Below are 22,978 nucleotides of genomic sequence, written 5' to 3' on the forward strand. Positions count from 1 at the left end.
AAGGAGGCCTTAATATCCCTTAGTTTCCAATAGGACCCCGCTGCCACGGGAGGGTAGGACAAAAGATGTCATGCAAGTTCTTCTCCATAAGCACGCATGACTATATTCGGAATACATGCCTGCATTATATTGATGAATTGGAGCTAGTTCTGTGTCACCCTAGGTTATAACTGTTGCATGATGAATGCCATCCGACATAATTATCCATCATTGATCCATTGCCTACGAGCTTGTTTCATATTGATCTTTTGCTCAGTTACTTTTCCGTTGTCACTGTTACGATTACTACAAAACTGCTATTGTTACTTTTGCCACTGTTATCGTTACTTCCATACTACTTTGCTACTAAATATTTTCCTGCAGATATTAAGTCTTTTAGGTGTGGTTGAATTGACAACTCAACTGTTAATACTTGAGAATATTCTTTGGCTCCCCTTGTGTCGAATCAATAAATTTGGGTTGAATACTCTACCCTCGAAAACTGTTGTGATCCCTATACTTATGGGTTATCACATATTTTTTTTTGTTTTCCATGCAACATTTCCCAACAACATCTGTCGGCGGGATCAACAACAGTGTGACAGAGGTTTATGAAGTTATAGTAGAGGTGGGGCAACTCGGGAGGAACCCTAATGTAGCCGCCACCCTCCCCCTCTGATCCTGCTCCCCCCTCCCCCCTGCCGCCGAAGGACACCTCCGATCAAAGGCCGCAAGGTTGACGACAGTGGTGGGTCCTTATCCTCCTCGTGCGACTGATGGCGGCGGGAGTCCCATCCTTTCTCACATTGCGGGATCTTCGGCCGGAGCTTCACTGCGGCCTTGGACGGCATGGTTCGTCCGGTGGGGCGGTGACCCCAGATTTCTTCGGTGACCTCGTCTGCCGCTGTGGCTGTGAGGGAGGCACGACGTCTGGTTCGGGGGGCTCGGTGCGGCTCAACTACTCATCTCCGTGTGGTGTGGGTGGTGGCGGCAGTGCCCGCTGAGATCTCCGACCTGCTGTTGGGAGCCGGTGGGTGGCGCAATCCTTGGGTTCTTTTTGCTCTGAGAGGGTGTTCTGCCAGTTGTTGGCCCTCATGGATCTGACCGTTGACGAGTCCCAGAATGCCCGGCCACATATCTTCATTGGGTGCTTTATACTTGTAGATTGCTGGATCGGATGGGATTCGGTCGTGTGCGCCCCTATTTCAACCCGAGTGACTTCAGGAGGGTGTGACACGAAGCTTTGTTGTCAGTTGACATTATGGGACATGTTAATATTTAAATCCACCCGAAACCCGACCCGAAAGCTCAAAGAAAAGCCAGAACATGGCATAAGTCCGGTCCGAACCAAGCCCGAACCGGAGGATGCCCAAGTTTAGTTGGAATCATAGCCTATCGGTTCTCGACGACATGATGGTTCTCGGGGCATGAAATCATTGAAAATTTACACCCAAACAAGTCTATAATGTTCCCATTAGTGTTTTGCCACGGAAGATTCCAATTTCGTGAAGTTCTGCATCTAAGACCCACCTTGAAATTTAGGATGGCCTTTGTGAAATGTGAGATCATCCAAAGTACAAAAAAATGTAAATAAACCTGCAACTTTTTTAGGAAACCTGGAAATTTTGAAGTAGTGGATTTTTAGAACAGCTCACAATGGAAATTTTGAAATGAAAAATGTATTTTTCGGAGGGAAACTTTGAATAGTATTCGCACTGTAATATGGGCTTCGCCAGTAAATTATCATGTAGCCCATGCCCCGGCCACACACTTTCTGATTCCCTCCCCTTTCTCCCTCCGGCGACCGTCGATGGCCGCCTCGCGCCGCCTGGCGCGGAAGCTCCCCTCCATCATCTCCAAGCACCAGCGCCTCATCTCGCCGGGGATCGAAACCCTGGAGGAGACCCCCGAAATCTCCACCTCACTCGCCTCGATCCCCCTCGACCCCTCCTTGCCGCTCCTCCCGCTCGCCGTGTCCCACCTCTCGCCGCCGAGCCCCCTCCCGGCTCTCCCCTCCGCGCACGCCTCCTCCCCGGAAGCGCTCCTCCGCCTCCTTCGCCGCGCGAGGCACCACCCGCGCCTCGCGCCGCTCGACCTCCACCTTCTCCTCGCGGCCGCCGACGCCTCCTCGGCCTTCCGCCCCGACCACCGCCTTACGAGCCTCCTCGCCGCGCGCCTCGCGGCCTCCCGCCGCCTCCCCTCTCTGCAGCGCCTCCTCCAGCTCGTCCTCTCCCGCCCCTGCCCCTGCGCCGACGACTCCATCTTCGCCTGCCCCGACCTCCTCCCGACCTTCCGCAAGGCCATCCTCGCCTTTGCCGCCTCCGGCGACATCCCCGCGGCGTCTGAGGCCCTCGCGTCCCTCCGCCGCGCCGCGGACTCGCCCCTCCCCGCCGAGTTCTACAACATCATCCTCCACGCCCTGGCCCGTCTCCACCGCCATGACGACGCCATCCGCTTCTATGGCGAGATGACCAGCGTCCACCGCGTCGCACCGGATGCCTACACCTTCAACATACTCATCAACAGTTCCTGTCGCGTCGAAGGCGTCGATGCCGCCATGCGGTGGTTTGAGGAGATGCGGCGCCGGAGCTGTGCGCCGACTGGTGTGAGCTTCAACACTCTTATGCGTGGGTTCTTCAGAGAAGCAGGTACAAGGAAGGCCTTAAGGTTGCTCACGAGATGCTGCAACTTGGGGTCGGGCTGTCGGTTGCTTCCATGGAGATTTTGATCGGTGGGTTGTGCCGTGGAGGCGAGTCTTTGAAGGCGGCAGAGTTGTTTGCCGAGTTTTTGGTCGATGCGGTGGTGCCGGAAGGGTTTGATTGCCTGGATCTTGTTGAATCCCTATGCCATGTTGGAAGGGTGGACAAAACAGTAGAAATAGTAGAGTTGGTATTGGAGAGGAACAGGGCATGTTGCTTGAGTGTCCCTGCCGGCGTAACGGTTTTGGAGTGCTTGACGAAGGCAGGGAAGCTGGATTTGGTGTGCCGGTTGATGGGAAGGATGGTTGGGGAGGGGATTGTCCCAGATGCCATTTCTTGTAACTGTATCTTCGAGGCACTTCGTGAAGCTGGGCGGACTTCTGATGCAAACAAGCTGAGGATTCTGGTTAAGGAGAAGGGTTTTCAGGCTGATGGTGTGACTTATAGCATGCTGGTGCAGGGGTTTGGTAGGCAGGGAAGGGTGATGGAAGGCGAGGCTGTGCTGGATGAAATGCTTGATTTAGGGTTTATACCTAACATTGTGGCTTACAACAGGCTTCTCGATAGCTTACATGTGCGGAGATCTTTGCAATAACAAGTGAACTCCTCTAGGCATGTGTATGCTCCAAACATTTTTGGCATATGGAAGCATCAAACTGCAAGATGTCAGAGTTGGTGCTTGGAATTCATGTGCAGACTTTTGCAACATACAGTAAAACATGGGATACATGAGACCATCGGTTTCATAATTGCATGACAGAAGTTGCAAAGTTCCAAGACTTGAAATGAGGTATTGTTTTGGCGATGCCCTTTAATTCCAAGATTAGTATTACGTATGCTGTTGAATCACTTCTTACATTGTTAATATGTCATTAGTTGTTGTGTTGGCCTCATGGTATCTGTGAGCAGTTATGTGATTCACTGGTTTGTTCGTCCTCCTACATGATCTATATTTACTTTGTTTGTCAAGGATGCAATCGGGCAACCCGCCAAGCCCGCATATAAGATATAAATATACTTAAAGTCTACTTAGTGCAATTCCCCATTTGAAATTAACATAAGGTTGACTTCAGATATACTTACATGTGGGCTCTCTGAGTTGCCCCCTTGCATCCCTAATTTTCACTTGCTTGGACTCCTAGTAAGCAAGATACTAAAAGGTTAGGGTCTTCTTGGGTGTTTCTCCTATGGTTCCTCGTAAATTATCAAATTTTTAAGGAATACCGAGCTTCAGACATATTTGCAATAGTTCAAGATCTGATGAGTCATAACCTCCATCAGCAAGAATCCATCTTTTTCTCGTATTTTATTAAATCTGTATATTTTTTTGATATATAATCTAAGTTGGTTGCAATGTTGTATCAGTTCTGTCCATTGGCCAGTAGTACTTCAAATGCAATTACACTTGTTTATTCATTTATGTGACATATTGTATTGTTTGAACAGTACAGTGTTTCGTGAATGTTTTGCTTGTTTGTTTAGACTCTAATTTATTTGTCTTCCTTTACCAGGTTTGAAGGTTTCCTGTTTTGGAAGTTATTGCAACATGCAGAATCATGGCTTGTATAGCATTTTTCTAAATCTCTCAGACCAATTGGCACTAAGATCTGGTTGATAAAGAATGACCCATACAAAATTAGGAGGGCTGAATAATTTTTGCAGGGGAGCTACCTTAATATTCTCGTTCTTATGTCTAGTATCAACATATTGTAGCTTTCTGGGATCAACTAAATCGAGAGTTATGGCATTTGGACATTAGACAGGAAAGATAACCAGAAGGTAGAGATGAATAGTCTCATCAAGGAGCTATCTTACTGCAATTTTTCATATCTCTGGAGTCTAGGTATTATAACTGCATGGAGAGTTAACATAGGAAAGACCATAGTATGGCATCTCCCAAAAGCTGCATACCCCTCGACTCCTAGCGTTCAATTGAATCGTGGACCTGATAAGACAAGGCATTTGCGAAATGATTAAAAAACGCTCAGACAAGAAGAGAACATAATTTCCTGGGCCTGAACAGCATACTAGAAGATAAGCTTCTCAGCATGTTACAGGAGTTGATGGGTTGTTTCCCTTTCAAGATAACCATGTTTTGGTTGGGCGATTGGCAAGTCCGCTAAGGTTAGTGATCCTGTTTAAACACTCTGAGGAATACCTGAGAAGCCAGGGGAACCAATATTGCATGCAAATAAATCACTGCTTCTGCTTACTTGTCCCCCCAATTATAAGTCAGCACTGGCATCCACTTCAATATTTTATAGATCATGATCAACAGGCGAATTTGTTGTTTCTACTATTATCCAGGATCAATACTGTATCATACTATCATGAACCAAATATTCTTTTAATGTAAATGCCCTTTTAGTGACATTATCTATGAAACATTTGAAGGACAGTACCCATGATGTTTCTCAACATGTCATTTGGGTTCTCTAATGACAGTACCCACATTGCTGTTGTTGTATTTGCTCTCCAGAGTGGCTGATTAGAACAAACTCTCTAGAGTAAAATATGCCAGTTTCTTTGACCTCAACAAAAAAATCATTTTGCAATATTAATTATTTTTTGTAAGTTTAGTCGGAAATGATTTTTTTTCCTTATTTAGCAATTTTCACCTTTTTGTCCTTCCTTCTGTGGGCACAATCAACTGTGAATGAAGCCTGAATTGCTGCTCTAGGAGGCCAGGAGCAAGGTTCTAAATCATGAATATCAGACTTGTAGGTTATGGTTTTTGTCTTCAGCAAATTAGTTTTTTTTGTGTGACAAAGAGCATATTAGTTATCAACCAACATATTGGGGGCGATACATTCAACTATCAGAGTTGAAAAATATTTGTTAATCTCGAGTTAAGCATACTGTGTGCCATGACTTCCAAGTGTCACCCTGATAATGACACGTGCATACATCATGGATTTGCAATATCTTATTCTCATGGGGACTATAAAATACTAGCATGTAGCTGCTTCTTCATTTAAGCTGACAGTACGTCATTTACTGAGAATGTGCCATTTGTAAAACACCGGGTCCACCAGACCACCATTGTAATGATCGTCCGGTCGGCTGGCTGGCTGGCTCATCCGGGTTTAATGCTCCCTCGAGCAGTGAAGCACCACCCATACTGAAGCCATCATGAAACACCTCCATCCTCTAGGACTTCTCCTACTCTACTGCTCTTGTCTCCTACTATGTGCAATCATGCCGGTGGAAGATGATTTCCTGACATCCGGCGTGAAGCTGAAGCACTTGTGAAGTGGAAAGCTAGCTTGGATGGTGCTGATGAGTCCCTTGGGCCACGGTCATTGGAAAACTCCACAAGCCTTTGCAAGTGGACGCACATCATCTGCGACCCCGCCGGGCACATCACAGAGCTTGACCTTGACAGAGCAGGTCTGAACGGTACACTTGACGAGTTGGATTTCTCGGCCTTTCCCCAGCTGAAGGGACTCACCTTTTCCCACAATGATCTATATGGTAAGATTCCAGCAGGGATTGGCAACCTGACGAGCTTGGTCGAGTTAGCCATCAGCTATAACCCGTATTTGAGGGGCGCCATTCCACGCAGCATTGGCCAGCTCAAGCATCTTTCTTTCCTGGAAATGATAGGTTTGGGCCTTGGTGGCACTCTACCTGAAGAGATTGGTAACTTGACAAGCTTGGATGTGCTCAATCTCAACTCCAATACTTTGACTGGATCGATCCCATCAACAATTGGGATGCTCACGAAGCTCCGCTTGCTGAACCTGGGAAACAACAATCTGACAGGGTGCATCCCATTGGAGATTGGAAACATGACAGAACTGCTGACCATGTACTCTCGGAATAACTGTTTGGAAGGACAGCTACCAGGCACAATTGCTCATTTGATAAAACTTCAGGATTTGGAACTGTCAGGAAATCAGCTCCGAGACCACATTGTTGCTGAGCTTGGGAATAGCAGCATCTTGGAGGCGGTCGACATTTCACATAACAACTTCTCTGGGATGTTCCCGTTATCCATTTGCTTAGGAGGGTCACTGATTTTTCTCAAAGCTGGATACAATGGATTTACCAGCATCCAGCGCCGGACCTTTCAAAACTGCACAACCTTGCAATATGTTGAATTCACAGCAAACAACATTGTTGCAGAGCTAAGGGACTGTTTTAGTGAGCATCCAGGAGAGCTGACCACCGTGGTTTTCAGTCAGAACCAGCTGTACGGCACGCTTCTGACAGGTCGAGGTGAGGAATTCTTTTGTAACTATACTAATTTAAAACTCCTAGACCTATCAAGCAATGCCTTACATGGAGGTTTTTCCAAGTGTTTCTGGGACTTGCCAAGCTTGCAATTCATGGATCCGTCCAGCAACTCTTTCAGTGGTGTAGTTCCGTTTACAAGGACATGTCAAGATGATCTTAAGCATCTACTCCTAGCTGATAACCATTTCAGAGGAACCTTTCCTCTGGGTCTGAAGGAATGCAAAAACCTTAACACTCTAGATCTTGGAGGCAATAATTTTTCTGGTACAATACCTTCTTGGATAAGCATGAGTTTTCCTAAACTCAACTTTCTTCGGCTGTCATCAAACATGTTTGGCGGCATCATACCCCATGAGATCTTACAATTTCGCCAGCTCCAAGTATTAGACTTGTCCAAAAACAGGCTCACCGGACCTGTTCCGGATGATTTTAGGAATTTTACTGGCATGGCAGAAGAGAACATTGACTTCATATACCCTGACCGATATGTTTATCAAGTGCGGATTCAAATAATTTGGAAGAATGTGGATTATGTTTACCATCTGATGATAGCTGCCATGGCAGGTATCGACTTATCTGGTAACTCTCTTTCACAAGAAATCCCAAATGGGCTCACGGATCTTCTTGGACTGAGATATCTGAACTTATCAGGAAATCATCTGTCAGGCTGTATTCCTGAAGACATTGGCAACCTTGTACTGCTGGAATCCTTGGACCTTTCTCGGAACCAACTCTGGGGGGAAATTCCTCCAAGCTTTGCGGGTCTGAAGAGCATAAGCACTCTGAACCTCTCAACCAACGGTTTATCAGGGAGGATACCTACAGGCGATCAGCTGCGGACACTTGATGACCCGTCAATATACAGCAATAATCCTGGGCTATGCGGGTTTCCGTTAGAAGACTGCAAAAACTCGTCGACACCGACGCAAACTGAAAAAAGCCTGGATGAAGATAGAGAGGCATTGTGGTTGTATTGCTCCGTGGCTGCTGGGTTCATCTTTGGGTTCTGGCTCTACTGGGTTATATTCTTGTTTCGCAGCGAGACATGGAGGTATTCATTCTATCAGTATGTGGACAACATGCAAGCGAAGGTGATCAAGAAGATGTGTAGCTGCATGAAGCGCTTCCAGGCCAACGGTTCTGAATGATGAAGTGTGTCGTGTGGTGCTGAAGTAATGGTGTGCACATTAGTCATGTGTAATACTTCCCTTCCTGGATCAGTTTGTTGTAGAAGTATACTTGCTAGTAACTTGATATGCATGGCGTTATTCAAGTTTCGTGGCATTGAAACCTACTGGTTTCAGATGAAGTGCCCAACATTTACTTTTTGATTGTTTTGTAGCTAAGGCTATTTGGAATAAAGTGAATGAGTTTTGCCATAATTTTGAACCTGTAGCTTGTTTTTTTCTGGTTAGCAGCACCAGACCTGCTGTTTTGAGCTCTTGTGCAGCCATTTCGTGGGGTTTCTGAGAAATGTGAGAATGATAATATCGTTTTTAGTTCTCAAAGAATGGACCAATATTATGCAGAGGAAGAAATACAGGAGTAACAAAAGTGTGGCGGAAGCTTTTCTTCAGTTAATTTTTGTCTGTCTCCAAACAGCGACTTACAGGCAGCAGATAGGTAACCTGCACGCACCGCAACCTTCCCTTGCTGATGACTACTCGAAACACACGGCTCTGCCTAGAACTGGGTCTCCATCTTCAGATTTTATCTCTGTGACTGAGAATCTGTTTTCCTCCTCTGTTTCAGAATGAGTATCATCCATATGCAGCAGGGTGGTGGTTACAGTGACTTGCCGTGATGATGAAACAACAACCAGGCACATTTTTTTGCGGGGAACAACCAGGTATATGAATGACGCCCTTAGTCTTAGTTTTTCTTTTCTTTTTGTGAAATAGTCTTACTGTAGTTTGTAACAAGATCTGGTACATTACTTGATACATGGGTACATGGTTATGTCTCTTCATTTCTTTTCTTCCTGTGAAAGATTCCAAGTTGTTACATTTCTACACCTGAGAACCACCTTGGGTATTTTGAAAATACAAAACCACCTAATGTTCAGTAATAAATAAACATGTATTATTGTAAAATGTACTGTACATTCAGAAGAGAAACCTATTTTGGAATGTCAGATGGGTGATTAAATTCTATGACTCGAATCTTCATTAGATGCTGTATGAGTGTGTGCGTGCGTCCGATGATGATGCACGTCAGCACATGTTTTTTTCTTTTGGGGTGAGACGGAGCATGTGGTGGAGGAGCAAAAATTAACTGAATGTGCAGTACATTTTACAAACTACAGGAGGCAGGCAGGCCTCCCGGGATTCGGTCGGTGCAGGCAGGCAGGGGGCTAGTTAACGTTGGTGCCAACTGCCAAGCTGGAGGCCTTTGTCTCGCTGACGTGGAGGAGCAATGTGGAAGGGCTGGCCAAGAGTACCGGAAGGGAGCTTCCGAGTTTCGGAGGGAAAACGAGGTGAGTAAGCGAAGACACAAATCTGTGCCGGTTTAGTTCGGCCTCAACCTTCATTTCGTGATACCAATTATGTTTGGCAAGTCTAGGAGCAAGGTTCTAAATCCTGAATGTCAGATTGGTAGGTTATTGTCTTCAGCAATCAGCATATTGGATATCAGTATTCCAGTATCAGAGTTGATTAAGCATCTGTGTGCCATGGCGTCCAAGTGTCACCCTGATTATGACATGTGCCTACATCATGCCATTTGTAAATTCTTAGTCTGGTTATGGGCAGCCGACTATAATAAACTAGCATGTAGCTTGCCCATACAGCATGTCATTACGCCGGTCATGATTATGGACTGTAGCATGTAGCTTCTTCTTAATCTAAACTAACACTAACAGCACATCATTCACTAACAATGGGACCATTTTAAACCGCAAGGCCTCATGAGGTACTGTATTATTATTTTTTGATAAAAGATTACCACTGTAATGGCCGGCCGGCTAGAGGTTTTATATCCTCTGGAGCATTGAAGCATCACCCATACCATGAAGCACCTCCATCCTGTAGTCCTCCCACTCTCATGTACTCCCTCCGTTTCAAAATAGATGACCCAACTTTATACTAAAGTTAGTACACAGAGGGAGTACTTGTCTTCTGCTAGGTGCCTTTACGCCGGTGAGAGCCAACACCCGGCGTGAAGCTGAACCACTTCTGAATTGGATGGCTAGCTTGGGCGGTGCCAATGAGTTCCTTGAATCATGGTCGTCAGCCAACTCCACCAGCATCTGCAGATGGAAGTATATCAGCTGCAACTCGACCAGGCACATCAGGGAGCTCGACCTCAGCGATGCAAATCTGAACGGCACACTTGATGAGTTCGACTTCTCGGCCTTTCCCCACCTGCAGAGACTCATTATGTACCAGAGCTGCCTCTACGGTACAATTCCAGCCGGGATTGCCAACCTGACGAGGTTGGTCGTGTTGCAGATCATCGGCAACCCGTATTTGGGGGGTGCCATTCCGCGCAGCATTGGCCAGCTGAAGCACCTTGCTGTACTAGAATTAGCCCTCCTGGTGCTCAGTGGCACAATACCGCACAACATTGGCCAGCTGAAGCACCTTGCTGTACTGGAATTAGCACATTTGGGGCTCGAAGGAACAATACCTGAAGAGATAGGTAACTTGACGAGTTTGAAGGGGCTCTATCTCAACTCGGGTGCCTTGACTGGATCAATCCCACAAAAAATTGGGACGCTTAAGAAGCTCGACACACTGAGCCTGGAAGACAACAATCTGACAGGGAGCATCCCACCTGATATTGGAAACATGACGGAACTCCAGGCGTTGTTCATTTCAGATAACTGTTTGGAAGGAGAGCTACCAGGTACCGTCTATCATTTGGCAAAACTGAAAAATCTCTATCTATCGCAAAACCGGCTCGGAGGCCATATTGCGGCCGAGCTTGGGAATAACAGCCTACTGGATACAGTCGACTTTGGAAGGAACAACTTCTCCGGGGTTTTCCCGTCATCCATTTGCATAAGAGGAGCACTGTGCAGTATCAGTGCTCAGTATAATGGTTTTACTGGCATTCACCACCAGACCTTTCAAAACTGCACAACCCTGCAATATGTTGACTTCACTGCAAACATCATTGTTGCGAACCTAAGGGACTGTTTTACCGAGCATCCAGGAGATCTTCAGAAGATATCTTTCAGACAAAACCACCTGTATGGCACATTTCTGACAGATCTTGGCGAGGTATATTTGTTAGTAACTACACCTATTTATTCTTCCAGGACCTATCAAACAATGCCTTATATGGAGATCTCTCTAAGTCTTCTTGGGACATGCCATATTTGGCATTCATGGATCTGTCAAGCAACTCTTACAGCGGTGTAGTTCCATTCTCCTGGACATGTGATAGTCTTAACTATCTGCACCTAGCAAATAATCATTTTGAAGGAACCTTTCCTTTGTTTCTTTTGAAATGCAAAAACCTTATCACTCTAGATCTTGGTGGCAATAATTTCTCAGGTCTAATACCTTCTTGGGTAAGCAAGAGCTTCCCTGGACTCAAGTTTCTTCGGTTAACATGTTTGATGTTGTTATACCCCACCAGATATTACAATTTCGCCAGCTCCAGGTATTGGACTTGTCAAAAAACAAGCTCGTCGGGCCCATTCCAAGTGATTTTATGAATTTTACTGGCATGACACAGAAACCGAAAAACATTGAGAACGCATACGCTGACCACTACATGTATGCAGAGCGGATTGAAATTGTTTGGAAGAATGTGGATCATGTCTACAATCTGATGATAGCAGCCATGGCGGGTATCGACTTATCTGGAAACTCCCTTTCACTAGAGATCCCAGATGGGCTCACAACCGTTCTTGGTCTCAGGTACCTGAACTTATCAGGAAATCATTTATCAGCTTCTATTCCTGAAGATATTGGCAATCTAGTATTGTTGGAATCCTTGGACCTTTCACGGAATAAGCTTTCGGGGGAAATTCCTATAGGCCTTGCAGGTTTGAAGGGCATGAGTTCTCTGAACCTCTCGAGCAACGGTTTATCAGGGAGGATACCTACAGGCAGCCAGCTGCAGACGCTTGTAGATCCGTCGATATACGGAAGTAATCCAGGGCTATGTGGATTCCCATTGAAGGACTGTGTAAACTCATCGACACCGACAGAAACTGAAACGAGTCAGGCGGAAGATAGAGAGGCACTCTGGTTTTATTGCTTTATGGCTGCTGGGTTCATTTGTGGGTTCTGGTTGCACTTGGGCATCTTCTTGTTTAGCAGCGAGACATGGAGGTTTGCGTTCTACCAGTATGTGGACAACATGCAAGCAAAGGTAACCAAGAAGATGTACAGCTGCATGTCGCGTTTCCATACCAGCGGCTCTGAATGATGAAGTGTGTCGCATGGTTGCACTTGTGAATTGGAAGGCTAGCTTGGGCGGTGCCAATGAGTTCCTTGAATCATGGTCATCAGCCAACTCCACCAGCATCTGCAGATGGAAGTATATCAGCTGCAACTCGGCCAGGCACATCAGGGAGCTCGACCTCAATGATGCAAATCTGAACGGCACACTTGATGAGTTCGACTTCTCGGCCTTTCCCCACCTGAAGAGACTCATTATGTACCAGAGCGGCCTCTACGGTACAATTCCAGCAGGGATTGCCAATCTGACAAGCTTGGTCGAGTTGACGATCATGGACAACCCGTATATGAGGGGTGCCATGCCACACAGCATCGGCCGGCTGAAGCACCTTGCTTCACTGCAACTATCAGGTCTGGGGCTTAATGGCACTATACCAGAAGAGATTGGTAACTTGACAAGCTTGAAGGAGCTCTATCTGAACTCTGATACTTTGACTGGATCAATCCCACCAACAACTGGCATGCTCACGAAGCTCCGCGTGCTGAGCCTGCCAGGCAACAATCTGACAGGGAACATCCCACCTGAGATTGGAAACATGACGGAACTACCAGGTACCATCTATCATTTGACAAAACTGAAAATTCTCTATCTATCACAAAACCGGCTCGGAGGCCATATTGCGGCCGAGCTTGGGAATAGCAGTCTACTGGATACGGTCGACTTTGGAAGGAACAACTTCTCCGGGGTTTTCCCGTCATCCATTTGCGTAGGAGGAGCACTGCACAGTATCAGTGCTCAATATAATGGTTTTACTGGCATTCACCACCGGACCTTTCAAAACTGCACAACCCTGCAATATGTTGACTTCACTGCAAACAACATTGTTGCGAACCTAAGGGACTGTTTTGCCGAGCATCCAGGGTATCTTCGGAAGATGTCTTTCAGACAAAACCACCTGTATGGCACATTTCTGACAGATCTTGGCGAGGTATTTGTTAGTAACTACACCTATTTATTCTTCCTGGACCTATCAAACAATGCCTTAGATGGAGATCTCTCCAAGTCTTCTTGGGACATGCCATATTTGGCATTCATGGATCTGTCAAGCAACTCTTTCAGCGGTGTAGTTCCATTCTCCTGGACATGTGATAGTCTTAACTATCTGCACCTAGCAAATAATCACTTCGAGGGAACCTTTCCTTTGTTTCTTTTGAAATGCAAAAACCTTATCACTCTAGATCTTGGTGGCAATAATTTCTCAGGTCCAATACCTTCTTGGGTAAGCAAGAGCTTCCCTGGGCTCAAGTTTCTTCGGTTAACATCAAACATGTTTGATGGTGTTATACCCACCAGATATTGCAATTTTGCCAACTCCAGGTATTGGACTTGTCAAAAAACAAGCTCACCGGGCCCATTCCAAGTGATTTTACGAATTTTACTGGCATGACACAAGAACCGAAAAACATTGAGAACGCATACTCTGACCACTACATGTATGCAGAGCGGATTGAAATTGTTTGGAAGAATGTGGATCATGTTTACAATATTATGATAGCAGCGATGGCGGGTATCGACTTATCTGGAAACTCTCTTACACTAGAGATCCCAAATGGGCTCACAATCCTTCTTGGCCTCAGGTACCTGAACTTATCAGGAAATCATTTATGAGGTTCTATTCCTGAAGACATTGGCAATCTAGTATTGTTGGAATCCTTGGACCTTTCACGGAATAAGCTTTTGCGGGAAATTCCTATAAGCCTTGCAGGTCTGAAGGACATGAGTTCTCTGAACCTCTCGAGCAACGGTTTATCAGGGAGGATACCTACAGGCAGCCAGCTGCAGACGCTTGTAGATCCATCGATATACAGAAGTAATCCAGGGCTATGTGGATTCCCGTTGAAGGACTGTGTAAACTCATCGACACTGACACTAACTGAAACGAGTCAGGCGGAAGATAGAGAGACACTCTGGTTTTATTGCTTTGTGGCTGCTGGGTTAATTTGTGGGTTCTGGTTGTACTGGGGCATCTTCTTGTTTAGCAGCGAGACATGGAGGTTTGCGTTCTACCAGTATGTGGACAACATGCAAGCAAAGGTAACCAAGAAGATGTACAGCTGCATGTCGCGTTTCCAGGCCAGCGGCTCTGAATGATGAAGTGCGTCGCATGGTGTTGAAGTAATGGTGTGCGCAGATCATGTCTGTAATATTTCCCTTCCTTTGTTAGTTGGTTGTAACAGTATCTGCTAGCACTTTGATGTGCATGGTGTTATTCAAGTTTTGTGGCGCTGAAACCTACTTATTTCAGATGAAATGTCGCAACTTTTAGTTTCTGACTCTGGTAACTTCGGCTGTTTGGAGTGAAGTGGTGAGTTCTCTTGAATCACTTTGTCATGATTCTGGATCCGTAGCTTGTTTTTTGGTTAGTAACAGTAGACGTGATAAATGTAGGAATGATTAAGCAGAGGGTCGTTATGAATCTGGTTAAAAAAGACTGAAGCACAATATGTCAAATTTGCTGGCTGCTCATCAATCTGATCAACCAAAGCGCCGTCCACTGTCAGCGTTCCCACAGATGAAGGCATTCACTAACACAGGTAGGTTGTGCGCTCTTGATTCTGATTACTTGTCCGGGAGAAGCAGCGGTGAAGATAGCATCTGGAAAGCACTATGATTGTAAATTTGTAATGACCCGTTGCTTCCGGGTCATTACAGCTGGAAGTCGGTGAGAGCTGTAAGCGGTGAAGATAGCATCTGGAAGTCGCCCACAGCCTGACTGGGCCCACTTACAGACTACCAAAATCGCATGGCCCTGCCTAGCACTGCGTCCCTCATCTTCAGATTGCATCTCTGTCAGATTCGGTTTCCTCCTCTGTTTCTGAATGAATATCATCCGTGTGCAGCAGGGTGGTTACAGGATTTGCTATGATATTGGAAAAACAAACATGCTGCTCAGTAGATTCCCATCTCTGCACACTGACTCCAGCCTACACACTGATCTAATCCTTCCACCCCTCCGAGAAAAAGTCTCCCCCGCGCCATTCCCAATCTAAAAAGGATACCAGTGCGGACACTTTGGTTGCACTGTGAGTATCTCCCGGTGCCCCTGAGTACCAATCTAGTCTGCTTAGCCTGGGGATTCCGTGGGTGCAGGCAGGCAGGCAGACAAGGGGCTAGTTGGTTCTGGCTGCTGAGCAGGAGGCCTTTGGTTGCTGAAGAGAAGGCAGGCTGGCCAAGAGTACCGGAAGGGAGTTTCTGCAATTTGGAGGGAAAAGGAGGTGAGTAAGTTAAGAAACTAAATCCGTGCCCATTTAATTTGACGCCGTTTGGCAAGTATATTCTGGATTTATTTTTTTGGTTACGTTTCTCTTTTTATGTGCCTCTTTTCCGTGGGGTGCACGCAACTGCCATTGAAGCCTGAATTACTGCTCTAGGAGGCAGGTTCAAGGTTCTATTCCTTAATGTCAGACCGGTAGGGTATCGTCTTCAGCATATATATTGGGTACCGACAAAATATCGGGTGGTATGGTCCAGTACCAGGGTTAAACAGTTATTTCAAATTTCATTTCAAGTTAAGCATATGTGTACCATGACTTCCAAGTGTCAACCTGATAATGACATATGCATACACCATACCATTTGTAATTTTCTAGTCTTATTATGGGCAGCCTTCTATAATAAACTAGCATGTCGTTTGCCCTTAATCTAAACTAACAGTACGCCACTCGCTAGAAATGTGCCATTTGTAAATCGCGAGGTCCACCAGACCACCCTGTACTGGACGGACGAACGGCCGGCCGGTCAGCCGGCTGGCTCATCTGGAGGTTTTATATCCTCTCTAGCAGTGAAGCACCACCCGTACCAAGCCATCATGAAGCGTCTCCATTCTGCATGCTTTGTCCTACTCCCTTACACTTATCTCCTATTACACGCCGCCGCGCCGGTGAGAGCCGACATCCGGCGTGAAGCCGAAGCACTTGTGAAGTGGAAGGCTAGCTTGGCCGGTGCCGATGACCTTGGGTCATGGTCATTGGCCAACTCCACCAGACTTTGCAATTGGACATGCATCACTTGCGACTCGGCCAGGCACGTCAGAAGGCTCGACATTTCGCTCGCAAGTTTGAATGGCACACTTGACGAGTTCGACTTTTCGGCCTTTCCCCACCTGAAGGAACTCCTACTGATCAACAGTGATCTACACGGCACCATTCCAGCAGGGTTTGGCAACCTGACGAGCTTGGTCAAGTTGGACATCGGCAAGACCAATTTGAGGGGTCGCATTCCACGCAGTATTAGGCAGCTGAAGCACCTTGCCGAACTGTACATGGTAGATTTGGGGCTTGATGGCACGCTACCTGAAGAGATCGGTAACCTGACGAACTTGAAGGAGCTCCATCTCAGTGCCCTTAGTTTGACTGGACCAATCCCACCAACAATTGGCATGCTCAGGAAGCTCCGTGTGCTGAGTCTGGTACATAGCAAGCTTACAGGGACCATCCCGATGGAGATTGGAAACATGACAGAACTACAGTTCGTGAATATTATGTATAACTGTTTGGGTGGGCAGCTACCAGGTACCATCTCTCATTTGAGAAAACTCCAGGTGTTAGATCTGTTAGAAAACCAGCTCGAAGGGCACATCGTTCCCGAGCTTGGGAATAGCAGCCAGCTGGAAAGCATAGGGATTGCAAATAACAACTTCTCCGGGTTGTTCCCATCATCGATTTGTGTAGGAGGAGCCCTGAAAACTGTTAGTGCTGAATACAATGGATTTACGAGCATTCACCATCAGACCTTTCAGAACTGCACAACCTTGCAATATGTTGACTTCACAGCAAACAACATTGTTGCAGAGCTAAGGGACTGTTTTAGTGAGCATCCAGGAGGGCTGAGCACCATGGCGTTCCGTCATAACCAGCTGCACGGCACGCTTCTGACAGGTCGGGGTGAGTCGTTCCTTTGTAACTGTACTGATTTAAACCTCCTAGACTTGTCGAGCAATGCCTTACATGGAGGTCTCCCCAAGTGTTTCTGGGACCTGTCAAGTTTGCAATTCATAGATCTGTCAAGCAACTCTTTCAGTGGTATAGTTCCGTTCTCGAGGAAATGCCAAGATAATCTTAAATATCTTCTCCTAGGCAATAACCAATTCAGAGGAAGCTTTCCTCTGGGTCTTAAGAAATGCAAACACCTTATTACTCTAGATCTTGGAGGCAATAATTTCTCTGGTACAATACCTTCTTGGGCAAGCAGGAGCTTGCCTGAACTCAACTTTCTTCGATTGTCATCAAATATGTTTGACGGCATCATACCCCACCAGATATTACAATTTCGAAAACTCCAGGTGTTGGACTTGTCAAAAAACAAGCTCACCGGACCCATTCCAGATGATTTTAGGAATTTTACTGGCATGGTGCATGAACAGGAAGACATTGACTATATATATGATGGCTACACCACGTATGCACCGGAAATTCAAATAGTTTGGAAGAATGTAGATCAACTTTACATTGTGGTGATAGCAGGCATGGCCGGTATCGACTTGTCTGGAAACTCTTTGTCACAGGAGATTCCAAATGGGCTCACAACCCTTCTTGCAATCAGATACCTGAACTTATCAGGAAATCATCTGTCAGGTTTTATCCCCGAAGACATTGGCAATCTAGTACTGCTGGAATCCTTGGACCTTTCTCGGAGCCAACTATCAGGGGAAATTCCTCCAAGCTTTACAGATTTGAAGAGCATTACCGTTCTGAACCTCTCGAGCAACAGTTTATCGGGGAGGATACCTACAGGTGATCAGCTGCGGACACTCGATGACCCGTCAATATACAGCAATAATCTTGGGTTATGCGGGTTTCCGTTGGAAGACTGCGTAAGCTCGTCAACACCGACACAAACTGAAACAAGCCTGGATGAAGATAGAGAGACACTGTGGTTTTACTGCTTTGTGGCTGCTGGGTTTATCTCTGGGTTCTGGCTATACTGGGGCACCTTCTTGTTTCGCAGCGAGACACGGAGGTATTCATTATATCAGTATGTGGACAACATGCAAGCGAAGGTGACCAAGAAGATGTATAGCTGCATGAAGCGCTTCCAGGCCAACGTCTCTGAATGATAAAGTGTGTCGTGTGGTGCTGAAGTAATGGTGTGCGCAATAGTCATGTGTAATACAGTACTTCCCTTCCTTGATCAGTTTGTTGTAAAAGTATACTTGCTAGTAACTTGATATGCATGGCGTTATTCAAGTTTCGTGGCATTGAAACCTACTGGTTTCAGATGAAGTGCCCAACATTTACTTTTTGATTGTTTTGTAGCTAAGGCTATTTGGAATAAAGTGAATGAGTTTTGCCATAATTTTGAACCTGTACCTTGTTTTTTTCTGGTTAGCAGCACCAGACCTGCTGTTTTGAGCTCTTGTGCAGCCATTTCGTGGGGTTTCTGAGAAATGTGAGAATGATAATATCGTTTTTAGTTCTCAACGAATGGACCAATATTATGCAGAGGAAGAAATACAGGAGTAACAAAAGTGTGGCGGAAACTTTTCTTCAGTTAATTTTTGTCTGTCCCCAAACAGCGAATTACAGGCAGCAGATAGGTAAACTACACGCACCGCAACCTTCCCTTGCTGATGACTACTGGAAACACACGGCTCTGCCTAGAACTGGGTCTCCGTCTTCAGATTTTATCTCTGTGACTGAGAATCTGTTTTCCTCCTCTGTTTCAGAATGAGTATCATCCATATGCAGCAGGGTGGTGGTTACAGTGACTTGCCGTGATGATGAAAAACAACCAGGCACATTTTTTTGTGGGGAACAACCAGGTACATGAATGACGCCCTTAGTCTTAGTTTTTCTTTTCTTTTGTGAAATAGTCTTACTGTAGTTTGTAACAAGATCTGCTATATATTACTTTCTTTTTTTTAGGGGAATCTGGTATATTACTTGATACATGGGTAAATGGTTATGTCTCTTTATTTCTTTTTTTCCTACGAAAGATTCCAGGTTGTTACAGTTCTACACCTGAGAACCACCTTGGGTATTTTGAAAATACAAATCTGTGTCGGTTTAATTCGGCCTCAACCTTCATTTCCTGATACCAATTATGTTTGGCAAGTCTAGGAGCAAGGTCCTGAATGTCAGATTGGTAGGTTATTGTCTTCAGCAATCAGCATATTGGATATCAGTGTTCCAGTATCAGAGTTGATTAAGCATCTGTGTGCCATGTCGTCCAAGTGTCACCCTGATAATGGCATGTGCCTTCATCATGCCATTTGTAAATTCTTAGTCTGATTATGGGCAGCCCTCTATAATAAACTAGCATGTAGCTTGCCCTTAATCTAAATAAACTTGCAGTACGCCATTCACTAGCAATGGGCCATTTTTTATACCACGAGGTCCACCAGACCACTATTGTATTGGCCGGCCGGCTGGCTGGCTCATACAGAGATTTTATATCCTCTCCAGCAGCAGTGAAGCATTTCCATTCTATAGGCTTTCAACTAGTCTCTCGCACTTGTCTCCTACTATAGAGTACTAGCATGTAGCTTCTTCTTAATCTAAACTAACACTAACAGCACATCATTCACTAACAATGGGGCCATTTTAAACCGCAAGGCCTCATGAGGTACTGTATTACTCCCTCCGTTCCTAAATATAAGTCTTTGTAGAGATTCCACTATGAACTATATACGGATGTATATATATGGATGCATTTTAAGTGTGGATTCATTCATTTTGCTCCGTATGTAGTCCATTTAGTGAAATCTCTACAAAGACTTACATTTAGGAACGGAGGGAGTATTATTTTTTGATAAAAGATTACCACTGTAATGGCCGGCCGGCTAGAGGTTTTATATCCTCTGGAGCATTGAAGCACCACCCATACTGAAGCCATCATGAAGCACCTCCATCCTGTAGTCCTCCTCCTACTCTCATGTACTTGTCTTCTACTAGGCGCCTTTACGCCGGTGAGAGCCAACACCCGGCGTGAAGCTGAAGCACTTCTGAATTGGAAGGCTAGCTTGGGCGGTGCCAACGAGTTCCTTGAATCATGGTCGTCAGCCAACTCCACCAGCATCTGCAGATGGAAGTATATCAGCTGCAACTCGGCCAGGCACATCAGGGAGCTCGACCTCAGTGATGCAAATCTGAACGGTACACTTGATGAGTTCGACTTCTCGGCCTTTCCCCACCTGAAGAGACTCATTATGTACCAGAGCGGCCTCTACGGTACAATTCCAGCAGGGATTGCCAACCTGACGAGCTTGGTCGTGTTGCAGATCATCGATAACCCATATTTGGGGGGTGCCATTCCGCGCAGCATCGGCCAGCTGAAGCACCTTGCTGTACTGGAATTAGCACTCCTGGGGCTCAGTGGCACAATACCGCACAGCATTGGCCAGCTGAAGCACCTTACTGTACTGGAATTAGCACATTTGGGGCTCGAAGGAACAATACCTGAAGAGATAGGTAACTTGACGAGTTTGAAGGGGCTCTATCTCAACTCGGGTGCTTTGACTGGATCAATCCCACAAAAAATTGGGACGCTTAAGAAGCTCGACACACTGAGCCTGGAAGACAACAATCTGACAGGGAGCATCCCACCTGATATTGGAAACATGACAGAACTCCAGGCGTTGTTCTTTTCAGATAACTGTTTGGAAGGAGAGCTACCAGGTACCGTCTATCATTTGGCAAAACTGAAAAATCTTTATCTATCACAAAACCGGCTAGGAGGCCATCTTGCGGCCGAGCTTGGGAATAGCAGTCTACTGGATACGGTCGACTTTGGAAGGAACAACTTCTCCGGGGTTTTCCCGTCATCCATTTGCGTAGGAGGAGCACTGCACAGTATCAGTGCTCAATATAATGGTTTTACTGGCATTCACCACCGGACCTTTCAAAACTGCACAACCCTGCAATATGTTGACTTCACTGCAAACATCATTGTTGCGAACCTAAGGGACTGTTTTGCCGAGCATCCAGGGTATCTTCGGAAGATGTCTTTCAGACAAAACCACCTGTATGGCACATTTCTGACAGATCTTGGCGAGGTATTTGTTAGTAACTACACCTATTTATTCTTCCTGGACCTATCAAACAATGCCTTAGATGGAGATCTCTCCAAGTCTTCTTGGGACATGCCATATTTGGCATTCATGGATCTGTCAAGCAACTCTTTCAGCGGTGTAGTTCCATTCTCCTGGACATGTGATAGTCTTAACTATCTGCACCTAGCAAATAATCACTTCGAGGGAACCTTTCCTTTGTTTCTTTTGAAATGCAAAAACCTTATCACTCTAGATCTTGGTGGCAATAATTTCTCAGGTCCAATACCTTCTTGGGTAAGCAAGAGCTTCCCTGGGCTCAAGTTTCTTCGGTTAACATCAAACATGTTTGATGGTGTTATACCCCACCAGATATTGCAATTTTGCCAACTCCAGGTATTGGATTTGTCAAAAAACAAGCTCACCGGGCCCATTCCAAGTGATTTTACGAATTTTACTGGCATGACACAAGAACCGAAAAACATTGAGAACGCATACTCTGACCACTACATGTATGCAGAGCGGATTGAAATTGTTTGGAAGAATGTGGATCATGTTTACAATATTATGATAGCAGCGATAGCGGGTATCGACTTATCTGGAAACTCTCTGACACTAGAGATCCCAAATGGGCTCACAACCCTTCTTGGCCTCAGGTACCTGAACTTATCAGGAAATCATTTATCAGGTTCTATTCCTGAAGATATTGGCAATCTAGTATTGTTGGAATCCTTGGACCTTTCACGGAATAAGCTTTCGGGGGAAATTCCTATAAGCCTTGCAGGTTTGAAGGACATGAGTTCTCTGAACCTCTCGAGCAACGGTTTATCAGGGAGGATACCTACAGGCAGCCAGCTGCAGACGCTTGTAGATCCGTCGATATACGGAAGTAATCCAGGGCTATGTGGATTCCCGTTGAAGGACTGTGTAAACTCATCGACACCGACACAAACTGAAACGAGTCAGGCAGAAGATAGAGAGACACTCTGGTTTTATTGCTTTGTGGCTGCTGGGTTCATTTGTGGGTTCTGGTTGTACTGGGGCATCTTCTTGTTTAGCAGCGAGACATGGAGGTTTGCGTTCTACCAGTATGTGGACAACATGCAAGCAAAGGTAACCAAGAAGATGTACAGCTGCATGTCGCGCTTCCAGGCCAGCGGCTCTGAATGACGAAGTGCGTCGCATGGTGTTGAAGTAATGGTGTGCTCAGATCATGTGTGTAATATTTCCCTTCCTTTGTTAGTTGGTTGTAAAAGTATCTGCTAGCACTTTGATCTTGTAAAAGTATGTGCCTACCAAAATTGTATCTCTGTCAGATTCGGTTTCCCCCTCTGTTTTTCTGAATGGTATCATCCATATGCAGCAGGTTCATTACAGTGATTTGATGTGATGATGGAAAAACAGCCAGGCCTGAACAGGATGCTGGAAGATAAGCCTCTCAGCAGGTTGCAGGACACGATTGGACATTTCCCTTTCAACAGATTTATGTTTGGATTTGGAACGTCGACAAGGTTAGTGATCCTGGTTTAAGTACTTTGAGAAATGGCCCCACACGTTGGGGACCTAACAAGCTAAAATTGCATGCACATTAATCAGCGCTTCTGCTGATCCTGTTCCCAAATAATCAGTTACCAGTGGCCATCTACTGAATTTGTAGTAC

General features: G+C 45.8%; 1 protein-coding gene and 2 pseudogenes across 1 annotated transcript; all 3 read left to right on the forward strand.

Moving 5' to 3' along the window:
* The first annotated feature begins 1,762 nt into the window (after positions 1-1,762).
* Positions 1,763-5,252, forward strand: LOC119278029 (annotated as a pseudogene).
* A 4,080-nt stretch (positions 5,253-9,332) lies between these two features.
* On the forward strand, positions 9,333-14,423 carry LOC119279851 (annotated as a pseudogene).
* A 1,370-nt stretch (positions 14,424-15,793) lies between these two features.
* On the forward strand, positions 15,794-22,488 carry LOC119279852 (MDIS1-interacting receptor like kinase 2-like). Its single transcript, XM_037560943.1, has 8 exons — positions 15,794-16,843; positions 16,889-17,134; positions 17,483-18,375; positions 19,391-19,544; positions 20,225-20,647; positions 20,720-20,947; positions 21,227-21,615; positions 21,715-22,488. Exons 1-8 carry the CDS (start codon positions 16,141-16,143, stop codon positions 22,486-22,488), a joined length of 3,810 nt encoding a protein of 1,269 aa, XP_037416840.1. The 5' UTR covers positions 15,794-16,140.
* The last annotated feature ends 490 nt before the right edge of the window (positions 22,489-22,978 follow it).

The sequence above is a fragment of the Triticum dicoccoides genome, chromosome 3B (assembly GCF_002162155.2).
Source record: "Triticum dicoccoides isolate Atlit2015 ecotype Zavitan chromosome 3B, WEW_v2.0, whole genome shotgun sequence".
NCBI lineage: Eukaryota > Viridiplantae > Streptophyta > Magnoliopsida > Poales > Poaceae > Triticum > Triticum dicoccoides.

Bases quoted from the DNA above. Each gene is read 5' to 3' on its own strand.
- LOC119279852 (XM_037560943.1), top strand. From the start codon at position 16,141: ATGAAGCGTCTCCATTCTGCATGCTTTGTCCTACTCCCTTACACTTAT. The intron at 16,844-16,888 runs GTACCATCTCTC...TAGATCTGTTAG, and splicing joins TTTGGGTGGGCAGCTACCAG to AAAACCAGCTCGAAGGGCAC. The intron at 19,545-20,224 runs GTAAATTCTTAG...GTCTTCTACTAG, and splicing joins GTGCCTTCATCATGCCATTT to GCGCCTTTACGCCGGTGAGA.